Raw genomic sequence first — 23,143 nt, 5'->3', positions numbered from 1 at the left:
CCGATTCACCCACAACAAAGCAGTACCTTTCAAAGGGGGTATCTGGTTGTTTTTGCTCAGGCCTCAACAAGACTGACGCTATAGCATTGCAGGTAAATACCAACATAGGGCGACACAACATGCGTGTCCACATTATTCATAAGAGAAATAAGACACCAATATCAAAGCAAGCTAAATAAGTCCACGTCTCAGATAGGGAAACGATACAGCTATCACGTCTTTGGTATGTTTGCCCACTGCATCACGAAGCACCTAAGAACTGAGACGGTGCAGCGTTCAGGGTGACTTGCTTCCTGTGGGGGAACCACCACGGCCAGTATCATCATCACCACCATCGTTGTTACCATTGCCCTTTGGGCTCGGGCTACGGTCAGCCATGGGGCTCGGGGTACGGTCACCTCTGGGGCTCGGGCTACGCCCATTAGCTGCAGGGCTGCGGTTACCACCGGATGGGCTGCGGCTGCGGCTGCGGCTCCTGCTGTTTTCCCTCCCTCTGGGGCTGTCGCCACGGTCTGAACCATTCCTGTCGCCGTTATCCTTAGGTGGTGGGCTCATCACCTGATCCTGTGGGCTGCGGCTCCTTGGGCTCCTGCTTCCGCCAGGTGTGGGACTGCGCTCCTTTTCCTTTGCAGGTGGCGACCGCATGGGGCTCCTGCTGTAGCTAAGACTCCTCGATCTCCTATCATCACGGTCACGGCGGCCTCCCCTAGGAGATCCAGATAGGGACCTCGATCGGCTGAGGATAATAAAAAGGAAATATCAAAACGAGCTCAACTGCTCAAGGAAAAAAATAGCCAACTGCTCAAGGAAAAAACATCATACCTATAGCTCCGGCTCCGGCTCCGGCTCCTGCTCCTGCTATAGCTTGGACTGCGACCTCTTCCACGGCGTGGAGATGGGGAGCGTGAGTAACTTCTTTCACGCCTGAAATATACATATCCATCAAGACCATTTTCAAGTAATAACGCTAGAAGATAGGCTACGGTTCTGGAGGACAAGAATACTATCATTACAAGCACCTGACGCTCCTAGGACTGTTCTGGCAATTTCTTTCTATATGCCCTCTTTCTCCACAACGGTAGCATTTATTTTTCCAGTCACCAGCCTTACAGTCTCTTGCCCAGTGACCATCCATTCCACAGTTGAAACAACGACCTGTGCCTGGTGGAGGGCCTCTTCCCATATATTCACGTGAGCCACCTGGACCACGTGGGACCTGCAAGCACAATTTATACACAAGATACTAAGCAAATCCAATATCAAAATACACATGATAATTTAAGTAACAAAAAATAAGATAAGAATAACAATCAGAAATCATGTAATTGAAGAGGCAACTTACCCCTTTAGCAAACTCAACAACAATGCGACTTCCATCGACATCCCTGCCATCTAGTTGGTACCGAGCTTCATCGGCATCACGATGTTCACTGAACTCCTGTATGGTAATTTGGAACAGAACAAAATGTACGAAACCATGCATATAAAAAATATGTTTCCCACAAAATAACAAGTATGCTATAACACAGAATGTAAATAGCTACTGAATTAAACTTAGGGAGGTAAAAATAACGTACAATAAATGCATAGTCGCGCTTCAACTCCACTTCTCGTATTCTGCGGAAAGGGTTGCCACAAACAGTAAGCCTTCATGAGTCAAGTACTCAAATGCATCACCAACTTGGAACTTCCACTAAAACAGTCAATAACATTACACCAAGGGCACCCTTCACCAAATGGTCACCAGGTCCACCAAGGGCACCCTTCCACCAAAGACCTCCCGGTAAAAACCGAAAAACCTTCAACAAGATCATTCAAGTCAAACACACTATTTCTGAGGGGCCAAACTTCTACATTACTTAAGTAATACAAGCTACCAAAAGACAGTGGTTTGGAGAGATTCAACTGCAAGTAAATTGAAGAGACTCAATAGTATCACTGAACCCAGCACCTGCTAAAAATGCCTATGGGAAGGGTAATAAGCCCCCGCCCCCCACTTACTAGGGTCTCCTATTTATCAGCTGGTTTGCACAATTGCACCTCCACCAGTTCAGACCAATCATTATCTACCAACTGATAGAGAACTTAACAGGTAGCTTATTACTTAACCTGACAACTGATATCAATTACCTATTAAAATAGCAGAACATTCACACTAGCACATTCTACAGACCAGACATAATGACAGCCTGAATGTTTCACAGAAATCAAGTACCCTGACACGACTGCCCACGATAGGGGAGAAGCTATAGGCTCATAGCACAAAACTTACGTTTACCATTATAACAAATTATCACATTTTTTGGACGAAGTAAAGCATTGTAAGATTCACTACTACTGGATACTCTTGGCAACCTCTTGAGCACAGTACTGTTCTTACCTTCCATATTTGCCGAAGAGATATTCTAAATCACGAGAACGAGTACGGGGGGCCAATCTGCCAACATACAAGCGCGTGCCTCCATAGCGATCATCATAGCGAGGCATATCTCCTGTCCACAAGAAAAATACTATCAGCTGTTTCATCAAGAACTTAATGAATAAAGTGACAGAAAGCAACTACACCAAATTGCATCAACAATATGGTTGAGTGATAACAAGTAGTAGGAGTACAAACAACTCTACCGAAGCCCTATATGAATGGTAGGCGCTAAATCAAAACATTTCCATTGTCGCCTTGTATAATAGGATGACAGTGCATATATCACAGCGAACCTGACATCGCAAGAGAGTACCGACAAAGCTAGCGATTGCAATAGCAACGTGGAGCACCCCACAGACTCGTATGATCATTGTTAGATGTATTGTGTGTGAATATCCCTGTATTGGGCCCAGGCCCACTTACCACTACTATTAATACATCACCCAACCCTGATTTAGGGTTAGGGTTTCACTTCTATCAATCATATCAGATAGCAACACAACTAATAAGGTTGGTTGCTGGTCATTAATAATGAGAACCACTATACAGAAATTGCTATGTCAAGAGTACTATCCCGATAGAATTGATCCCAATGGATTGGGCTCAAACTGTATTTGCCCTTTGCTGAAGGTTTGAATCCTCGCTAATTCATTGCAACACTATGCAGCACAAGGTAACAGAAACTAAAAATTCAGACTAGAACTCACCGACCTTACTGGACCGAAACAGTCTAGTCCTGCAACGAAAACCCTGAACAAGAGGGCAGTAAAAGTTGCAACTTGGAGGGTCCCCATGGTCATGGTTGATCGGTGCTCATCACTTATGAGAGCAACCATACAGAAATTTAAGATTTGTGTGTCAACAATATCATACAGCCCTAGGATAGAATCGATCCCCATAGATTTGGGCTCAACTGCACTAGCCCTTCACCACCCAAAAAAACTATAAGGTTCAAAGGCTTGTGGTTTCATTAAGGCCGGACCAGTTGTTGTCACTAATTCACTTCTCCACAGTTAATACAGCACGACAGTGCTCAATTCAACGTAACAGAAACTAAATTCGCACTAGATACCCTCCACCTCACCCGACCCAACCAGCATAATCCCCCAACAAAACCCTAAGCGACCCTCGAAAACCCTAGCGGCTGTAGATCGGGCTGGCCAAAGGCTAAAAAATCCCCGCGACAAACTGCACGCGGGCACGGGGGTTCATCTAGACCCTAGCATCGCTCTTGGAAAAGAAACGCCAGGCGACCGCCACCACACAGCGCAGCAAGCCAGAATTGAAGGAACGAAGGAACGACCCGATTCGCGGGACGTAGCGGAAGACGCGACCCGCCGTGCAGAGCGAGCTGTACGGCGCACGCTTGGCGGCAGGAGACGGAAGAGGGAGCGGCGGGAAGAAGGGTACCTGGATCTGGGCAGAGACGGCGCGCTGGAGAGCCGGCGGGGCACGAGGGAAGGGAAGGGAAGGGGATGGATGTGGTGGGAGGGATCCGAATTCTAGCCTCGGGGAACTGAAGCCGGAGGCGGTGGAGGTGGAAACGTGGATTCCTCCTCTTGTCTCGCAGGACCGGGCCGATCTGGAACGGCTGATGGGCCAGCTCCGCGTTTGGGCCGATGGGCTTAAACGGCCTAGCCAGCACCAGGCGAGCAGCGAGTTGGATTCAGAGTCAGAGCAACCCTATCTCTTCCCCACTCCGCTCCTCGCTCACCCTCTCACCAAATCCTTCTCCTCCGCGCCGCCACAGCCGGGCGCGCCTCTCGATCGAGATCCAGGTACACCGTGCACCTCCGCCGCCCCGCCCTCTTTCTCCTCAAGTGTTGTACTAGTTTCCCTCGCTTTCTTCCCCCTGGTCCTTGGTAAGGACCCGGTGGCCTGCTTCGGCCGCTTGCTCTTCGTGTTACGCTGGATCTCCGCTCTGCCACGAGCCCTTTATCATTTTTTTATTTTCTCGTCTTGTTTGCGGCGGATTTGTTTTACGTTCGATTTGCTGCGTGCTGTAGTACTAGTATCGATCTGATTTCCTAGGCGCCCTGCGTTGTTCGAGGAATTTGTAAATTCCGGCTCCGTCCTAGCTGTCTGTGTCTCTGGTAGTTCCGGGCGACAAATTCCAACTTTTTGCCCGCGGGCTTGTGATTTACCTGTCTGGCGTGTTGCTGGGGAACGATTTCTTGCTCGGATCTCAGATTTATTTACTATCTACTACCGCGGGGTTTTTGCAGCTTGAGGAAAAAGACGTATATCCTTACTCACGGTTCATACACGCAATATTTACCTGATTACTTCCTCCCATGTCAATTTCCGTCTTCCTCTGCCTCTCCTCTCATTATTATGTTTGACATACGACTCCACAAGTTACTAGCTATTCATTGCTCACAGACTGATTCCTGTCTGGTGGCACTCCTGATTTCTACTGATTGTCGTAGCTATCTTTGTATCTGATATATCGTGCCATGGTGCTTCAATTTCTTGTAATCAGCTTCCTATGCTAGATGCTGCAATTAAGTTGTTAGTTGCGTAGATTGAGCCACGATTCAATTTTCTAGTTGCCTTGATGAATCATCTAGAGGGTTCAGATATATGTTCGTGCTCCATTTACTATCTCTTAACTATAGGGTTCAATCATATTGTGTGTACTACTGTACTTAAGCCAGATTTTTTTACTTTCATTATAAAGTACTGATGGAAGCCGCTCATTCGTTCAGGAGATATGCCTCGTTATGATGATCGCCATGGGAATACACGCTTGTATGTTGGAAGATTGGCCCCTCGCACCCGTTCCCGCGACCTAGAATATCTTTTCAGCAAATATGGAAGGTAAGAGCCGCACTCTGTCTGCACAGAGAGTTATTCTGAAGTTCAGAGTGTGCTAACTTTTATTATGAGGGTGAGACACCAGTTCTGTCCTAGTATCACGAGCAGTTTGTGCTAACACTGTGGTTGAATTTTGTGGTACACAGCTACACATCAATCCTGCTAAACTACACTAGCAAATATAGGGTCCTTTCCTATTTTGTTGATGATATGTGGTTTATGAAGGTTTTGTGTTGCTTGAAGTCATTCTGAGGTTTTTGTGGATGGGGTCATACAAGTCTTTTTTCTTGGTGTATGCTCTGTTACATCACTAAGCACTTCATAGATGTTTGACCTCCGGGCCTGTTTGACTTGAATGATCTTGTTGAAGGTTTTCGGTTTTTTACCCAACCATGGAGGTCTGTGGTGGAAGGGTGCCCTTGGTGGAATTGGTGGCCATTGTTCCGATATTTGTGGAGGACTTTGGTGAAGGGCGCCCTTGGTGTAATCTTATTGACTGTTGTAGATGAAGTTGCAAGTTGATGCATTTGAGTACTTGACTCATGTCAGCAGCTTACTGTTTGTGGAAACTATTTGCGCAGAATACGTGAAGTGGAGTTGAAGCGTGACTATGCATTCATTGTATGTTCTACTACACTCAGGCTATCTCCAACCATTCCCCCTCCCAATCCCTCCATTTGTACTTTCTATTCATATTTAAATACATTCCCCTCAACTATTCTTCCCCCTATTTTTTCTCCTCTCCACCCATTCCCCCTATTCAGCTCCCCCTTTACTCTTTAACTGAGCTATTTGCCTTATATATATATATATATATCACTTTTTGGATTTTTTAAATAATACTACCATATTTGTAGTACCGTAATACACATTGTTATCTAGTAATTATACTTAAAAAGATTAATTTCACAGTTAAAGCACTGATTAACGAATTGGGAGGATATTAGATCTCCCTCGTGTACAGGGGGCGCAGAGGCTGATACCCTTTTGAGAGGGTCCCCGAGCGTGCTCCGTTGGAGCGGCCTGGGGTATACGGCTCCCTCCATTTGGTCAGGGGGAGCGGACGAGGGGGTTCCGTTGGAACCAGCCTCAGTTCAATTATGCAACTGTTAGATTTTTAATGTTAGCTTACTCGTATTATGGAAATTGAAAAAAACATTTATTTTGCACGTGACATTCTTTATTTTGTCCGATGTTTTGATTGCAAAACAGGAATTCAGTGACCCCCGTGATGCTGATGATGCGCAGTACAACCTAGATGGCAGGGAAGTCGATGGAAGCCGTATTATTGTTGAATTTGCTAAAGGAGTAAGTTAGTGTTCTATCAAAATCTCTGTTTATCAAGCTAATGGTGAAACGAGCATATATTGAACTTACGATTTTCCAAAAAACACTTATTTGCAGGTTCCTCGTGGTTCTGGTGGTTCACGTGAGTACATGGGAAGAGGACCTCCACCAGGAACAGGTCGTTGTTTTAACTGTGGAATGGATGGTCACTGGGCAAGGGACTGCAAGGCTGGTGACTGGAAGAACAAATGCTACCGCTGTGGTGAATCGGGCCATATAGAGAGAAATTGCCAGAACAGTCCAAGGAATCTCAGGTGTTTATTGATATAACCCTATTTAGCTACATTCTGCTGCCATATGGCACTTAATCACATTTTAGCTCATCACTGAAAGCTTTTACTAAGCATTTGATTGATAAATATGTTTAGGCGTGATAAAAGCTATTCACGGTCTCCATCCCCACGTGGTGGACGTGGCCGCAGCCGGAGCTACAGCAGAAGCCGGAGCTATAGGTATGCTGAGGAAAGGAAACCCCTGGTGTTAATTCTCTATAGGCTCTTTCGAGTGTGTTAGTTGTTTTTTTGTTCTTTTTTATCTTTCATTTCCGTTTGTAAGCCAGCTTGTGTTAACAATCCTCCTATTACACTCAGCCGATCCAGATCCCCATCTGGATCTCCCAGGGGTGGACGCCGTGAACGTGACGAGAGGAGATCTAGGAGTCTTAGCTACAGCAGGAGCGCAAGCCCCAGGCGTTCTGTCTCACCTGCAAAGGAAAAGGAGCGCAGTCGCACACCCAATGGCAGTAGGAGCCCAAGGAGCCCCAGCCCAAGGGCTGAGGTGAGCCCACCACTGAAGGATAATGGTGCACGCAATGGCTCAGACCATGAAGGCAACCCTGGTGGTGGAGAGAACAGCAAGAGGAGTCGGAGCCCATCTGATGGCTACCGTAGCCCTGTGGCCAATGGGCGCAGCCCGAGCCCGAGGGACGATCGGAGCCCAAGCCCCAAGGGCAACAACGAAGATGACGAGCGCCGTGGTTCACCTAGAGGAAGTCAGTCCCCCCTGAACTGAGAAATTCTGATCAAATTTGGGCCGCACGATTCGGTTGTAACTGTTATATTTTAGTTTGAGACAACAAACTGTATTTGCTCATTTCTCATACAGTCAGGTTTATGCTTTTTGAGCTAGAAAACATGTGTAAGAATTTGTTACCTTCAAGCTATTCCTGGTTTGTGATATGGTAATACTTGAACTATTTAGCTTGCCAAATCTGAATACTTTTAACTATCAAGTATCTTGAGTTAGTTTGTCTGTTTTGCTAAGCTGCAGCATTTCTCACTAACGCTTTCGGACTGATGTCCACTTTTTTTGGGCATGTTTTAACATTTCTCTCACTCTAACGCTTTCATACTCATAATTAAAGCATGTGTAGTATGCCAGAAACATATAATTCTCTAGCGGTCATGCAAACTCACCAGCTAGGTACAATTAACTGATTTATGTTTTTGTTGAATCACGAGAGACACATTTTAACGTAGCAATCGTAGCAACTTTGTAACAACTCATATCTTGAACCAGAAAATGGAAATGGCATGTAATACTCGCTGCAATACATATATGCTTTGCTATTTGATACTTATCAGCTGGAGACATGTAGTCTGTTTAGTCAGTCTTTGTTGCGAATGTTTAGTCGGTGTTTGTTGTAAGGGGGTAGCGTTCTAAGTTTTGTAAGGCTATCTCCAGCAGGTTAACTATCTTTATATTTAAACCCTATTCTACAAACAGTGCAGTCTACACTATATAACAGTGCAAACCAGTGTTTTTAGATAAACTATTGGTAAACTGTTACAGACAGTCTAAGTTTAGAAACTAGTCTAATCACCTTTTCTATCTTAGTTGTTTGTGAGATATTGGAGGTCACCAAACTTGTAAATATCAGTGTCAGAGGTAGGCCGTAATAGGTTAGATCCCACGAAGAAGATGGAGGTCAAAAAGTATATCATAGTAAGGCACAATGGTGGCAAGCTTGGTGACAGCCTCGATCGATTCCACCATCGCATCGTTGAGCGCAACACAACATGGCGTGCAGTGACTAGCTAGTTTCAAACTGTTTTTAGTATCATCCCGTGTATTGCAATAAGAACCAAATAATATAAAAAAATTCAATTTCCAAACTAAGTTATACTAATAAAAATGAGCATAATGTTTATAAAATTTCTTTCATAGCCAACCATTATCGTCAATTGCATCCTGCAAAAAAACTCAGATCTAACATATTGTTTATCTTCACAAACATCATACTATGTTTGATCAACTACACCTTTAGGTTAGGTGCACAAACAGACATGTACATCAGAACTTTGGATAGCAATTTTGGCAAAACTAAGGACCTATTTGGATCCTAGCGGCTAAAGCAAAAGTAACTAAGTTTAATTCATTTAGGAGCTAAAGATTCAAACTGGAAGAGCTAAAAGTGTCTAAAATGTTAAAACATATCGATTTGGTCACTTTTAGCACATCATCTTTCAGCCATTTGTGCTCTTTCAGTCATTTATCGCTTAATTTCAGTAATTATCGGTAAGCATAATAGTTGTTAGTGCAAAACAACAATTACTGACGAAACGTTCAATAATTTTATTCAGTCATTTCTAGAAACGTTCAACAATTGTATTCAATTATTTTTGAAAACGTTCAGTAACTACAATGACATGTCAATCACAGATGAGTGTTAACATTTTCAGTAAAAGGATAACTCTAGCTCAGTAATTTTTAAACATAATTGTCTGTAATTATCACTTCAACAGTGAAGAAAGAAACATCAATTATTCAGTCATTACTTAATCATTCAGCAATTTATTAGAACTTTCAATACTTTTTCCAATGAATCTCATTCCATTTAAATCACTAACAAAATATGCATAATTATGTTCAGTCATTTTTAGAAATGTTCATTAACTACCGAGACATCTTAGTTACGGATGAATGACAACATTTTCAGTAAAAAGACAAAGCAAGCACAATAATTGTTAAACAAAATTGTCAGTAATTATCACTTAAGAAGTATAGAAAGGAATAACAATTATTTAGTCATTACTTATCATTTAATAATTTATTAGAACTTTAGTAATTTCCCAGTGAATCTCATTTTATTGTAGTTACCGGCGCGATGAGTTGGATCTGGCGCGCGGGGGAAGCGAATCATGGATCCATAACACGGGTCTTGGGGCGGTAGGGTGCGCTGGCAGATCGGTGGTGTTGAGCACCAAAGTGAGCGATCGGACGGTTCGGGCCTAGGGCTGGACGGTCCGCACTGGTGGTGCGGACGGTCCGCGCGCGCGCAGAGCCAATTAGGGTTTCGAGTTTCTTGCTACGGTTGTTAGCTAAATTCGCGAGATTAACTTGGGAGATTAGTTTGTAACGGGTCCACCCCCCATCCTCTATAAATATAGAGGAATACGACCGATTAAACATCAACAATCGAATCAATAATTACTTTATCTCTCGTTTTTACCTTAGGCATTAGGAGTAGTTCTAGTTCCCAATCCCCAAATTCTTCGCTTCTCTTCGGCTCTACGTTGATTAGAGGTGTCTAGAGTAGCCTGCCGATTCTAGACAACACCTAGGGTCTCTCCTCCCCGACGGGGTCCCTCCCGAAAGAGAGATTTAGGCACCGTCGGTGAATTCCGCCGCCCCTACGCACGCGTGGACTGTCCGGCGCATTAGGCAGGGAACCCGAGCCCTAAGCCAGGTCGTGGACCGTCCGGCCCCTAGCCGCGGACCGTCCGCGCCTGTGCAGAGAGCACCACTGTCGGTTCTCACGCAGTGATTGGCGTCCGGATCGGTGCCAACACACTTTTTGGCGACTCCGCTGGGGACATTTTTTATAGACCTATCAAGATCGGCCCTCAATGGCCGGTTCAAATGATAGCTTTGACGTTTCCACCAACAATATCATCAAGCCAACATGGGAAACCTTGTCGGTTGAAGAACAGCTCCTGTTCGAGGAGCGCCAGGAGCAGCTGATCCAGGAAGCAAAGGTGAAATTCCTGGCCGACTTCAAGGTGGACAGGAACAACAAAGTCGTTCGGCAAAGGGCGATAGATCTGGCTTCGCTCCGACCTACTATGAATATCCCCAATGTAAGTAACACCAATGAGCTCCAATCTCTTAAAGCTTACATAGAAGAAAAGCGAGAGTAAATGCAACATATCGTAGGGGTATACAAAATAATTATAAAAGGCTAATACGTGCATTTGATAAGTCTATTATTGCAAATTTTCCTTCGCACGAGGTTGAGTTAGGGGAAAACACGCGTGATTCATCGGCTATAGATTGTCACGACCAGTCACAACCCCTTTATGGGATGCCGATAGACATGTACCCTGGGCAACCACGGCCTCCTACGCACATCGGCGATAGATTTGCCGATCAGCGCATGTCCGGACCGTCCGCTCATGAGCGCGGACCGTCCGGGCCAGCGGCGGCGCCTGGTCCCATTTTTAATGAATTACCGAGACATGCGTATGAGCCGCCACATGCCACGCAAGCCCTAAACTACCCAGTCGGACCGTCCGCATACAACGATGGACCGTTCGCATATGACCACGGACGGTCCGACCACATTATTGGACAGTCCGCGCAAGCAGCCGGACGGTCCGCGTATCCGACCAAACGGTCCGACATAGGGTTGTTTGAGGATGATTGTTACCTAAATCCTCATTCGTCCCAGCAACACTTCCCATCGCACTATACAATGCATCAGCCCCATAATACGGCACCCCAGCACCATAACTTACCATTTCAAACACGTGGGGGAGAGTACTTTCCGGCCCATAGAAGGCCGAGAAGAAATGACCAGTCCTATGAACCACATAGGACAAATATTAGCACACCACAAAACTCAAACCAATGGGGGGGGGGAAGAATACATACCAACATCCAAACAACCTTACCCATATTGGACCGAAGAGCCGGTGATCTCCCACCGGCTGCCATTGATATAGTAAGAGAGGAAATAGCTGGGGCGTTCCGAGATAAGCTCGGAGTTAGCATGGTCCCTTGGGGCATTCATATCAGAGACTTTATGATAGCCAATTTGTCCATACCCACAGGGGACCAGAATACTCGAATTCGCAATTTTTTTGGGTGACCAAGGAAAGAGCACACGTGAGCACATAGACCAATTCTTAGCACAATTAGGAGAATTGGCCGACACCAAAGCATTCCGTGTACGTTTATTTTCATTATCTTTAATAGGGACTGCATTCACATGGTATGCCACGCTCCCTCCTAATTCCATTTTGTCGTGGGGAGAATTAGAACAAAACTTTCATGACCATTTATTCTCTGGCGATTACGAGCTAGATTTAGTAGACCTAGTGGCTCTACGACAAGGGAAAGATGAATCGGTTAATGATTACATCCGGAGATTCTAGGATACAAGAAACCGATGTTTTCAAATTCATTTAGCAGAAAAATAGCTCGTGGGATTAGCTTTTGATGGATTGCGCTATTATTCAAAAGAGAGATTAGAAGGTGAAAGTCGCCTAGAGGGGGGGGGGGGGGTGAATAGGGCGAATCTGAAATTTACAAACTTAATCACAACTACAAGCCGGGTTAGTCGTTAGAAATATAATCGAGTCCGAGAGAGAGGGTGCAAAACAAATAGCAAGCGAATAAAGAGTGTGACATGCGGATTTGTTTTACCGAGGTTCGGTTCTTGCAAACCTACTCCCCATTGTGGTCACAAAGACCGGGTCTCTTTCAACCCTTTCCCTCTCTCAAACGGTCCCTCGGACCGAGTGAGCTTCTCTTCTCAAATAAATTGGGAACCAATCTTCCCGCAAGGACCACCACACAATTGCTGTCTCTTGCCTTGCTTACAAATGAGATGATCACAAGAAAGAGTGAAAGAAGGAAGCAATCCAAGCGCAAGAGCTCAAAAGAACACAACAAATCACTCTCACTTAACACTAAAGCTTTTGTGGAATCGGGAGAGGATTTGATCACTTGGGTGTGTCTAGAATTGAATGCTAGAGCTCTTGTAAGTAGTTGGAAGGTGGAAAACTTGGATGACTTGAATGTGGGGTGGTTGGGGGTATTTATAACCCCAACCACCAAACTAGCCGTTGGTGGAGGCTGCACTCGACGGGCGCACCGGACAGTGTCCGGTGCGCCAGCCACGTCACCCGGTCGTTAGGGTTCGACCGTTGGAGCTCTGTCTTGTGGGCCCGCCTTGCTGTCCGGTGGTGCACCGGACAAGTCCTGTAGACTGTCTGGTGTGCCACCCGCGCGTGCTCTGCTCCTCTGCGCACGCTGGCGCGCATTTAATGCTGTAGCAGGTGACCGTTGGCGCGGAATAGCCGTTGCTCCGCTGGCTCACCGGACAGTCCGGTGTGCACCGGACATGTCCGGTGAATTATAGCGGAGCGGATTCCCGAAGCTGACGAGTTCAGAGTTGCTCTTCCTTGGGGCACCGGACACTGTCCGGTGGTGCACCGGACAGTCCGGTGAATTATAGCGGAGCCCTTTAAAAATTCCCGAAGGTGAAGAGTTGAGCGTCGAGTTCCCTGGTGCACCGGACACTGTCCGGTGGCACACCGGAGTACCGGACAGTCCGGTGCGCCAGACCAGGGCAGCCTTCGGTTATCCCTTGCTCTTATTGTTGAACCCTTTTCTTTGTCTTTTTATCGGCTTGTTGTGAACCTTTGGCACCTGTATAACTTATAGACTAGAGCAAACTAGTTAGTCCAATTATTTGTGTTGGGCAATTCAACCACCAAAATCAATTAGGAATATAGGTATAAGCCTAATTCCCTTTCAATCTCCCCTTTTTGGTGATTGATGCCAACACAAACCAAAGCAAATATAGAAGTGCATAATTGAACTAGTTTGCATAATGTAAGTGCAAAGATTACTTAGAATTGAGCCAATATAAATACTTATAAGATACACATGGATTGTTTCTTTTTAATATTTTGGACCACGCTTGCACCACATGTTTTGTTTTTGCAAATTCTTTTGTAAATCCTTTTCAAAGTCCTTTTGCAAATAGTCAAAGGTAATGAATAGAATTTTGTGAAGCATTTTTAAGATTTGTAATTTTCTCCCCTTGTTTTCAAATGCTTTTCCTTTGACTAAACAAAACTCCCCCTCAATAAATTCCTCCTCTTAGTGTTCAAGAGGGTTTTGATGTTAATTTTGAAGAGGGTATACCAATTTGAAATTACACTACGAATAAGATACTAATTTGAAAATCCTCCTTTAAAACCAAATTGAAAGACTAAATTTTTGAAATTGGTGGTGGTGCGGTCCTTTTGCTTTGGGGGCTCATTCTCTCTCCCCCTTTGGCATAAATCGCCAAAAACGGAATCATTAGAGCCCTTGGAACTACTTTCTCCCCTTTGGTAAACAAAATAGGAGTGAAGATTATACCAAATGCGGAGAGTTGCTCGGAGCGACGGCGAAGGATGAGTTATGGAGTGGAGTGGAAGCCTTTGTCTTCACCGAAGACCCCAATTCCCTTTCAATATACCTATGACTTGTTTTGAAATTCACTTGAGAACACATTAGTCATAGCACATGAAAGAGACATAATCAAAGGTATATTTATGAGCTATGTGTGCAAGTCATCAAAAGATACCTAAGTTTGTTAAAAGTTTGTTAAAAGAATATTCAGCTCATGCCTAAGTTTGTTAAAAGTTTGTTCATCTAGTGGCTTGGTAAAGATATCGGCTAATTGATCTTTAGTATTAATGTATGCAATCTCGATATCTCCCTTTTGTTGGTGATCCCTTAGAAAATGATACCGAATGGCTATGTGTTTAGTGCGGCTATGCTCAACGGGATTATTCGCCATGCAAATTGCACTCTCATTATCACATAGAAGAGGAACTTTGGTTAATTTGTAACCGTAGTCCCTAAGGGTTTGCCTCATCCAAAGTAGTTGCGCGCAACAATGTCCTGCGGCAATGTACTCGGCTTCGACGGTGGAAAGAGCTACGGAATTTTGCTTCTTTGAAGCCCAAGCCACCAAAGATCTTCCCAAGAACTGGCAAGTCCTTGATGTGCTCTTTCTATTAATTTTACACCCCGCCCAATCGGCATCCGAATAACCAATTAAATCAAATGTGGATCCCCTAGGATACCAAAGCCCAAACTTAGGAGTATAAGCCAAATATCTCAAGATTCGTTTTACGACCGTAAGGTGAGCTTCCTTAGGGTCGGCTTGGAATCTTGCACACATGCATACGGAAAGCATAATGTCCGGTCGAGATGCACATAAATAGAGTAAGGAGCATATCATCGACCAATATACCTTTTGATCGACATATTTATCTTCCGTGTCGAGGTCGAGATGCCCATTGGTTCCCATGGGTGTTTTGATGGGCTTGGCATCCTTCATTCCAAACTTGCTTAGAATGTCTTGAGTATACTTTGTTTGGCTAATGAAGGTGCCCTCTTGGAGTTGCTTCACTTGAAATCCCAAGAAGTACTTCAACTCCCCCATCATCGACATCTCGAATTTTTGTGTCATGATCCTACTAAATTCCTCACATGTAGATTCGTTAGTAGACCCAAATATAATATCATCAACATAAATTTGGCATACAAACAAATCATTGTCAAGAGTTTTAGTGAATAGAGTAGGATCGACTTTTCCGACTTTGAAGCCATTAGCGATAAGAAAATCTCTAAGGCATTCATACCATGCTCTCGGGGCTTGCTTAAGCCCATAAAGCGCCTTAGAGAGCTTATAGACATGGTTAGGATACTCACTGTCTTCAAAGTCGGGAGGTTGCTCAACATAGACCTCTTCTTTGATTGGTCCATTGAGGAAGGCACTCTTCACGTCCATTTGGTAAATCTTGAATCCATGGTAAGTAGCATAGGCCAATAATATACGAATTGACTCAAGCCTAGCTACGGGTGCATAGGTTTCACCAAAATCCAAACCTTCGACTTGTGAATATCCTTTGGCCACAAGTCGGGCTTTGTTCCTTGTCACCACACCATGCTCGTCTTGCTTGTTGCGGAAAACCCACTTGGTTCCTACAACATTTTGATTAGGACGTGGAACTAAATGCCATACCTCATTTCTAGTGAAATTGTTGAGCTCCTCTTGCATCGCCAACACCCAATCTGAATCTTGTAGTGCTTCCTCTACCTTGTGTGGCTCAATAGAGGAAACAAAAGAGTAATGTTCACAAAAATGAGCAACACGAGATCTAGTGGTTACCCCCTTATGAATGTCTCCAAGGATGGTGTCGACGGGGTGATCTCGTTGGATTGCTTGGTGGACTCTTGGGTGTGGCGGTCTTGGTTCTTCATCCTCCTTGTCTTGATCATTTGCATCTCCCCCTTGATCATTGTCGTCATCTTGAGGTAGATCATTTCTTTGATCTTTTCCTTCATCAACTTGAGCCTCATCCTCATTTTGAGTTGGTGGAGATGCTTGCGTGGAGAAGGATGGTTGATCTTGTGTATTTGGAGACTCTTCGGATTCCTTAGGACACACATCCCCAATGGACATGTTCCTTAGCGCGATGCATGGAGCCTCTTCATCACCTATCTCATCAAGATCAACTTGCTCTACTTGAGAGCCGTTAGTCTCATCAAACACAACGTCACAAGAAACTTCAACTTGTCCAGAGGACTTGTTAAAGACTCTATATGCCCTTGTGTTTGAATCATATCCTAGTAAAAAGCCTTCTACAGTCTTAGGAGAAAATTTAGATTTTCTACCTCTTTTAACAAGAATAAAGCATTTGCTACCAAAGACTCTAAAATATGAAATATTGGGCTTTTTACCGGTTAGGAGTTCGTATGATGTCTTCTTGAGGATTCGGTGTAGATACAACCGGTTGATGGCGTAGCAGGCGGTGTTGACCGCCTCGGCCCAAAACCGACCCGAAGTCTTGTACTCATCAAGCATGGTTCTTGCCATGTCCAATAGAGTTCTATTCTTCCTCTCCACTACACCATTTTGTTATGGGGTGTAGGGAGAAGAGAACTCATGCTTGATGCCCTCCTCCTCAAGGAAGCCTTCAATTTGAGAGTTCTTGAACTCCGTCCCGTTGTCGCTTCTAATTTTCCTGATCCTTAAGCCGAACTCATTTTGAGCCCATCTCAAGAATCCTTTTAAGGTCTCTTGGGTGTGAGATTTTTCCTGCAAAAAGAATACCCAAGTGAAGCGAGAATAATCATCCACAATGACTAGACAGTACTTACTCCCGCCGATGCTTATGTAAGCTATCGGGCCGAATAGATCCATGTGTAGGAGCTCCAGTGGCCTGTCAGTCGTCATTATATTCTTGTGTGGATGATGAGCACCAACTTGCTTCCCTGCTTGGCATGCGCTACAAATCCTGTCTTTCTCAAAATGAACATTTGTTAATCCTAAAATGTGCTCTCCCATTAGAAGCTTATGAAGATTCTTCATCCCAACATGGGCTAGTCGGCGGTGCCAGAGCCAACCCATGTTAGTCTTAGCAATTAAGCAAGTGTCGAGTTCAGCTCTATCAAAATCTACCAAGTATAGCTGACCCTCTAACACTCCCTTAAATGCTATTGAATCATCACTTCTTCTAAAGACAGTGACACCTATATCAGTAAAAAGACAGTTGTAGCCCATTTGACATAATTGCGAAACGGAAAGTAAATTGTAATCTAAAGAATCTACAAGAAAAACATTGGAAATGGAATGGTCAGGTGATATAGCAATTTTACCCAATCCTTTGACCAAACCTTGATTTCCATCCCCGAATGTGATAGCTCGTTGAGGATCTTGGTTTTTCTCGTAGGAGGAGAACATTTTCTTCTCCCCTGTCATGTGGTTTGTGCACCCGCTATCGATGATCCAACTTGAGCCCCCGGATGCATAAACCTACAAAACAAGTTTAGTTCTTGACTTTAGGTACCCAAATGGTTTTGGGTCCTTTGGCATTAGACACAAGAACTTTGGGTACCCAAACACAAGTCTTTGACCCCTTGTGCTTGCCCCCAACATACTTGGCAACTACCTTGCCGGATTTGTTAGTTAAAACATATGATGCATCAAAAGTTTTGAATGAGATGCTATGGTCATTTGATGCATTAGGAGTTTTCTTCTTAGGCAACTTAGCACGGGTTGGTTGCCTAGAACTAGATGTCTCACCCTTATACATAAAAGCATGGTTAGGGCCAGAGTGAGACTTCCTAGAGTGAATTCTCCTAATCTTGCTCTTGGGATAACCGGCAGGGTATAAAATGTAACCCTCGTTATCCTGAGGCATGGGAGCCTTGCCCTTAACAAAGTTGGACAATTTCTTAGGAGGGGCATTAAGTTTGACATTGTCCCCCTTTTGGAGGCCAATGCCATCCTTTATGCCAGGGCGTCTCCCACTATAAAGCATACTACGAGCAAATTTAAAATTTTCATTTTCAAGTTCATGCTCGGCAATTTTAGCATCTAATTTTGCTATATGATCATTTTGTTGCTTAATTAATACCATATGATCATGAATAGCATCAATATCAACATCTCTACATCTAGTGCAAATAGTGACATGCTCGGTGGTAGATGTAGAGGGTTTGCAAGAATTAAGTTCAAAAATCTTAGCACACAATATATCAGTTTTATCTCTAAGATCGGAAATTGTAACATTGCAAACATCTAGTTCTTTAGCCTTAGCAAGCAATTTTTCATTTTCAATCCTAAGGCTAGCAAGAGAAATGTTTAATTCTTCAATCTTAGCAAGCAAATCATTATTATCATTTCTAAGATTGGGAATTGAAACATCACAAACATTTGAATCAACCTTAGCTAACAAATTAGCATTCTCATTTCTAAGGTTGTCAATAGTCTCATGGCAAGTGCTTAGCTCACTAGATAATTTTCACATTTTTCTACTTCTAGAGCATAAGCATTTTTAACCTTAACATGCTTTTTTGTTTTCTTTAATAAGGAAGTCCTCTTGGGTGTCCAAGAGATCATCCTTCTCATGAATAGCACTAATCAATTCATTTAATTTTTCTTTTTGTTGCATGTTTAGGTTGGCAAAAAGAGTACGCAAATTATCTTCCTCATCACTAGCATTATCATCGCTAGAGGACTCATATCTAGTGGAGGATTTGGATTTAACCTTCTTCTTTTTGCCATCCTTTGCCATGAGGCACTTGTGGCCGACGTTGGGGAAGAGGAGTCCTTTGGTGACGACGATGTTGGCGGCGTCCTCGTCGGAGGAGGAGTCGGTGGAGCTCTCGTTGGAGTCCCACTCCCGGCAAACATGGGCATCGCCGCCCTTCTTCTTGTAGTATCTCTTCTTCTCCTTTCTTCTCCCCTTCTTGTCATTGTCCCTGTCACTATCACTTGATAATGGACATTTAGTTATAAAGTGACCGGGCTTACCACACTTATAGCAAACCTTCTTGGAACGGGATTTGTAGTCCTTCCCCTTCCGTTGCTTGAGGATTTGGCAAAAGCTTTTGATGATTAAAGCCATCTCCTCATTGTCGAGCTTGGAGGCATCGATTGGTTGTCTACTTGATGTAGACTCCTCCTTCTTCTCCTCCGTTGCCTTGAATGCTTCGGGCGTGGAGGGGCCATCGAGCTCGTTGATCTTCTTTGAGCCTTTGATCATCAATTCAAAGCTCACAAAATTCCTGATTACTTCCTCGGGAGTCATTAGTGTGTATCTAGGATTGCCACGAATTAATTGAACTTGAGTAGGGTTAAGGAAAACAAGTGATCTAAGAATAACCTTAACCACTTCATGGTCATCCCATTTCTTGCTCCCGAGGTTGCGCACTTGGTTCACCAAGGTTTTGAGCCGGTTGTACATATCTTGTGGCTCCTCCCCTTGGCGAAGACGGAAGCGACCGAGCTCCCCCTCGATCGTTTCCCGCTTGGTGATCTTGGTCACCTCATCTCCTTCGTGCGCGGTTTTTAGTACGTCCCAAATCTCCTTAGCACTCTTCAACCCTTGCACCTTATTATACTCCTCTCGACTTAGAGAGGCGAGGAGTATAGTTGTGGCTTGGGAATTGAAGTGTAGGATTTGGGCCACTTCGTCCTCATCATAATCTTCATCCCCTACGGATGGTACCTGTACACCAAACTCAACAATATCCCATATACTTTTGTGGAGTGAGGTTAGGTGATATCGCATCATATCACTCCACCTAGCATAATCTTCACCATCAAAAGTTGGTGGTTTGCCTAATGGGACGGAAAGTAAAGGTGTATGTTTAGGAATGCGAGGATAGCGTAGGGGGATCTTACTAAACTTCTTACGCTCATGGCGCTTAGAAGTAACGGACGGCGCGTCAGAGCCGGATGTGGAAGGTGATGAAGTATCGGTCTCGTAGTAGACCACTTTCCTCATCTTCTTTTTCTTATCGCCACTCCGATGCGACTTGTGGGAAGAGGATTTCTTTTCCTTCCCTTTCTTTTTGTTGCGGGACTCTTCCGATGAAGCCTTCCCATGGCTTGTAGTGGGCTTGTCGCCGATGGGTTTGTCGCCGGTCTCCATCTCCCTCTTGGCGTGATCTCCCGACATCACTTCGAGTGGTTAGGCTCTAATGAAGCACCGGGCTCTAATACCAATTGAAAGTCGCCTAGAGGGGGGGTGAATAGGGCGAATCTGAAATTTACAAACTTAATCACAACTACAAGCCGGGTTAGTCGTTAGAAATATAATCGAGTCCGAGAGAGAGAGAGGGTGCAAAACAAATAGCAAGCGAATAAAGAGTGTGGCACACGGATTTGTTTTACCGAGGTTCGGTTCTTGCAAACCTACTCCCCATTGAGGTGGTCACAAAGACCGGGTCTCTTTCAACCCTTTCCCTCTCTCAAACGGTCCCTCGGACCGAGTGAGCTTCTCTTCTCAAATAAATTGGGAACCAATCTTCCCGCAAGGACCACCACACAATTGCTGTCTCTTGCCTTGCTTACAAATGAGATGATCGCAAGAAAGAGTGAAAGAAGGAAGCAATCCAAGCGCAAGAGCTCAAAAGAACACAACAAATCACTCTCACTTAACACTAAAGCTTTTGTGGAATTGGGAGAGGATTTGATCACTTGGGTGTGTCTAGAATTGAATGCTAGAGCTCTTGTAAGTAGTTGGAAGGTGGAAAACTTGGATGACTTGAATGTGGGGTGGTTGGGGGTATTTATAACCCCAACCACCAAACTAGCCATTGGTGGAGGCTGCACTCACGGGCGCACCGGATAGTGTCCGGTGCGCCAGCCACGTCACCCGGCCGTTAGGGTTCGACCGTTGGAGCTCTGTCTTGTGGGCCCGCCTGGCTGTCCCGTGGTGCACCGGACAAGTCCTGTAGACTGTCCGGTGTGCCACCCGCTCGTGCTCTGCTCCTCTGCGCGCGCTGGCATGCATTTAATGCTGTAGCAGGTGACCGTTGGCGCGGAATAGCCGTTGCTCCGTTGGCTCACCGGACAGTCCGGTGTGCACCGGACATGTCCGGTGAATTATAGCGGAGCGGATTCCCGAAGCTGACGAGTTCAGAGTTGCTCTTCCTTGGGGCATCGGACACTGTCCGGTGGTGCACCGGACAGTCCGGTGAATTATAGAGGAGCCCTCTGAAAATTCCCGAAGGTGAAGAGTTGAGCGTCGAGTTCCCTGGTGCACCGGACACTGTCCGGTGGCACACCGGACAGTCCGGTGCGCCAGACCAGGGCAGCCTTCGGTTATCCCTTGCTCTTATTGTTGAACCCTTTTCTTTGTCTTTTTATTGGCTTGTTGTGAACCTTTGGCACCTGTATAACTTATAGACTAGAGCAAACTAGTTAGTCCAATTATTTGTGTTGGGCAATTCAACCACCAAAATCAATTAGGAATATAGGTATAAGCCTAATTCCCTTTTAGAAGGCCTCCAATTCTTTACGCTAGCACAATTACATCAGAATGCTTTGGCTTGTGAAAGCCGAAGCAAACAACTAGCCAAAATGGTTCATCATGATGTCCATATAGTAGAATGCGATCAAAGTAGTTCGGACGACGAATCAAAGGAAGTTTACGCTGCCGAAATGGTTTGGCCCAAGCAAGCCAAATCTTCGGCTTGTTCCTTCTTGTGGCTGGTTCAAAAGAAAAGCAAGAGGAGGTTAAGTTTATATTTAATGTTGGAAAATGTGATAAGATATTCGACGAATTACTAAAAAATGGCAACATTAAGATAGATTATACTGTTCCACCCGCCGACGAACTAAAACGTTGCACATATTGCAAGTGGCACAACTCATTTTCCCATGCCACTTGTAATACCCAGTTTGTAAGAAAATATAAAAAAGAGAAATTATATTCCTTTATATATATTTGTGTTATCTCTAATTGCCAAATCATGTGAACACAGTGGCGGATCCAGGATTAATCTAAGAGAGGGGCTACTAAACTACTAAACAATATCACATGTTTCACCCTTCACTGCTTCACAAATCACAGCTATGGTTTTAGCGCACGGTCACAAATCATTGCTTGTCTGCTTCACAAACCCCTGCTAAGGGCACGTTGCTGCTCGCGGCGGTGCTCCGGGCGAGGCGAGAGGCACTGCGGCGGCCCTCCGGGCGAGCGGCGCCGCGGGTTGCGACGGTGGCGGTGCTCCGGCCTCCGGGCGTGGGCGGCTCAGCGGCTGGCGGGCGGCAGCTGCCGAGCTAGAGGGTAGAGCCATAGAGAGTGGTGGCGGGCACAGCGACACAGACGCCGCTGCGGCCTCGGCGCCGCGTGGTACTAGGAACCACAATGCGGCTGCTGCTGCTAGCGGACATGGGGACTGAGACGGAGAGGAGGAGGCGTCCCATGCCGGCTCTCCAGGTCCGGTCGCCGCTTGGCTCTCCTCGGAAATGGGTGGCTGCCTGAAATTCATCGGACCCGCCCGCCCCTGGTAGAGGGATGCAGGAGGCTGGTGGCCTGGTGAATCCATCGGCCCCGCCCGCCCCTGGTAGAGGGATGCAAGAGGCTGGTGGCCTGGTGCGTCTGGTGCCTGCTAGTCCGTAGAGGGCGGCTGCTGGAGCTAGAGGACTGGAGGGTGCAGGGCGTCTGCGTCTCGGCGGCTGGTAGCATGGACGCGGTAGCATGGACGCGGTAGGTCGACAGTACTGGGCCTCTTCGTTTCACTGGGCCGCGACCGGGGCTGCAGCCTAGGCAGCCCCGGTCGGAGATCCGCCACTGTGTGAACACCTCACTTAAACAAATAAATAACCAACAAAGGACATTACTAAATTGTGCATCATGCTGGCTTTTGTTTGTTTGTGCATTTAATGAAAATAATAATCTCATTAATAGAAATAAATTAGTGTCAAAATTAGGGATTTAATACCTAATTTGAGGATTTGAAAAAGGGAAGTAACAAACAAAAGAGGACTAAGAAAAACTCTATATAAATATTTATATATTGAAAGAGAAATAGGATCAAACCTTTTCCTAAATAATTTTGGTGGTTGAATTGCCCAACACAAATAATTGGACTAACTAGTTTGCTCTAGATTATAAGTTCTGCAGGTGCCAAAGGTTCAACACAAACCAATAAAAAGTCTAAGATAGGGTTCAAAAAGAAAGGAGCAAAAGAAACCGAATGTTGCCCTGGTTTGGCGCACCGGACTGTCCGGTGTGCCACCGGACAGTG

At 45.1% G+C, this 23,143-nt stretch overlaps 2 protein-coding genes across 3 annotated transcripts; one reads left to right on the top strand and one right to left on the bottom strand.

The window, feature by feature from the left end:
• Window positions 1–23: 23 nt before the first annotated feature.
• Window positions 24–4,253, bottom strand: LOC100272956 (uncharacterized). Of its 2 annotated transcripts, none has more exons than XM_008649295.2 (7): window positions 3,833–4,253; window positions 2,381–2,492; window positions 1,578–1,617; window positions 1,343–1,438; window positions 1,020–1,216; window positions 823–924; window positions 24–736 (listed from the first exon to the last, which is right to left on the bottom strand). In XM_008649295.2, the coding sequence occupies exons 2-7, from the start codon at window positions 2,485–2,487 to the stop codon at window positions 277–279; spliced, it is 1,002 nt and encodes a 333-aa protein (XP_008647517.1). In that variant the 5' UTR covers window positions 2,488–2,492; window positions 3,833–4,253; the 3' UTR covers window positions 24–276. The 2 variants fall into 2 exon arrangements, with proteins under 2 accessions (XP_008647517.1, NP_001140880.1); NM_001147408.1 differs by having other exon boundaries at window positions 65–736; window positions 1,578–1,799; window positions 3,833–3,871.
• LOC100193414 (uncharacterized) lies at window positions 4,096–7,780 on the top strand. Its single transcript, NM_001138537.1, has 7 exons — window positions 4,096–4,200; window positions 5,131–5,242; window positions 5,821–5,860; window positions 6,452–6,547; window positions 6,644–6,840; window positions 6,955–7,038; window positions 7,177–7,780. Exons 2-7 carry the CDS (start codon window positions 5,136–5,138, stop codon window positions 7,595–7,597), a joined length of 945 nt encoding a protein of 314 aa, NP_001132009.1. The 5' UTR covers window positions 4,096–4,200; window positions 5,131–5,135; the 3' UTR covers window positions 7,598–7,780.
• Window positions 7,781–23,143: the final 15,363 nt, after the last annotated feature.

The sequence above is a fragment of the Zea mays genome, chromosome 6, assembly GCF_902167145.1.
Source record: "Zea mays cultivar B73 chromosome 6, Zm-B73-REFERENCE-NAM-5.0, whole genome shotgun sequence".
NCBI classification, from domain to species: Eukaryota; Viridiplantae; Streptophyta; class Magnoliopsida; order Poales; family Poaceae; genus Zea; species Zea mays.
This window is presented reverse-complemented; position numbering and strand designations above follow the sequence as displayed.

Excerpts from the sequence above, each read along its gene's own strand:
- LOC100272956 (XM_008649295.2), bottom strand. The coding sequence starts at position 2,487 with ATGCCTCGCTATGATGATCGCTATGGAGGCACGCGCTTGTATGTTGGC. Across the intron at positions 1,217-1,342 it reads TTGTTGAGTTTGCTAAAGGG|GTCCCACGTGGTCCAGGTGG; the intron begins GTAAGTTGCCTC and ends TTGTGCTTGCAG. Across the intron at positions 925-1,019 it reads AACAGTCCTAGGAGCGTCAG|GCGTGAAAGAAGTTACTCAC; the intron begins GTGCTTGTAATG and ends TGTATATTTCAG.
- LOC100193414 (NM_001138537.1), top strand. The coding sequence starts at position 5,136 with ATGCCTCGTTATGATGATCGCCATGGGAATACACGCTTGTATGTTGGA. Across the intron at positions 5,861-6,451 it reads AGCGTGACTATGCATTCATT|GAATTCAGTGACCCCCGTGA; the intron begins GTATGTTCTACT and ends ATTGCAAAACAG. Across the intron at positions 7,039-7,176 it reads AGCAGAAGCCGGAGCTATAG|CCGATCCAGATCCCCATCTG; the intron begins GTATGCTGAGGA and ends TATTACACTCAG.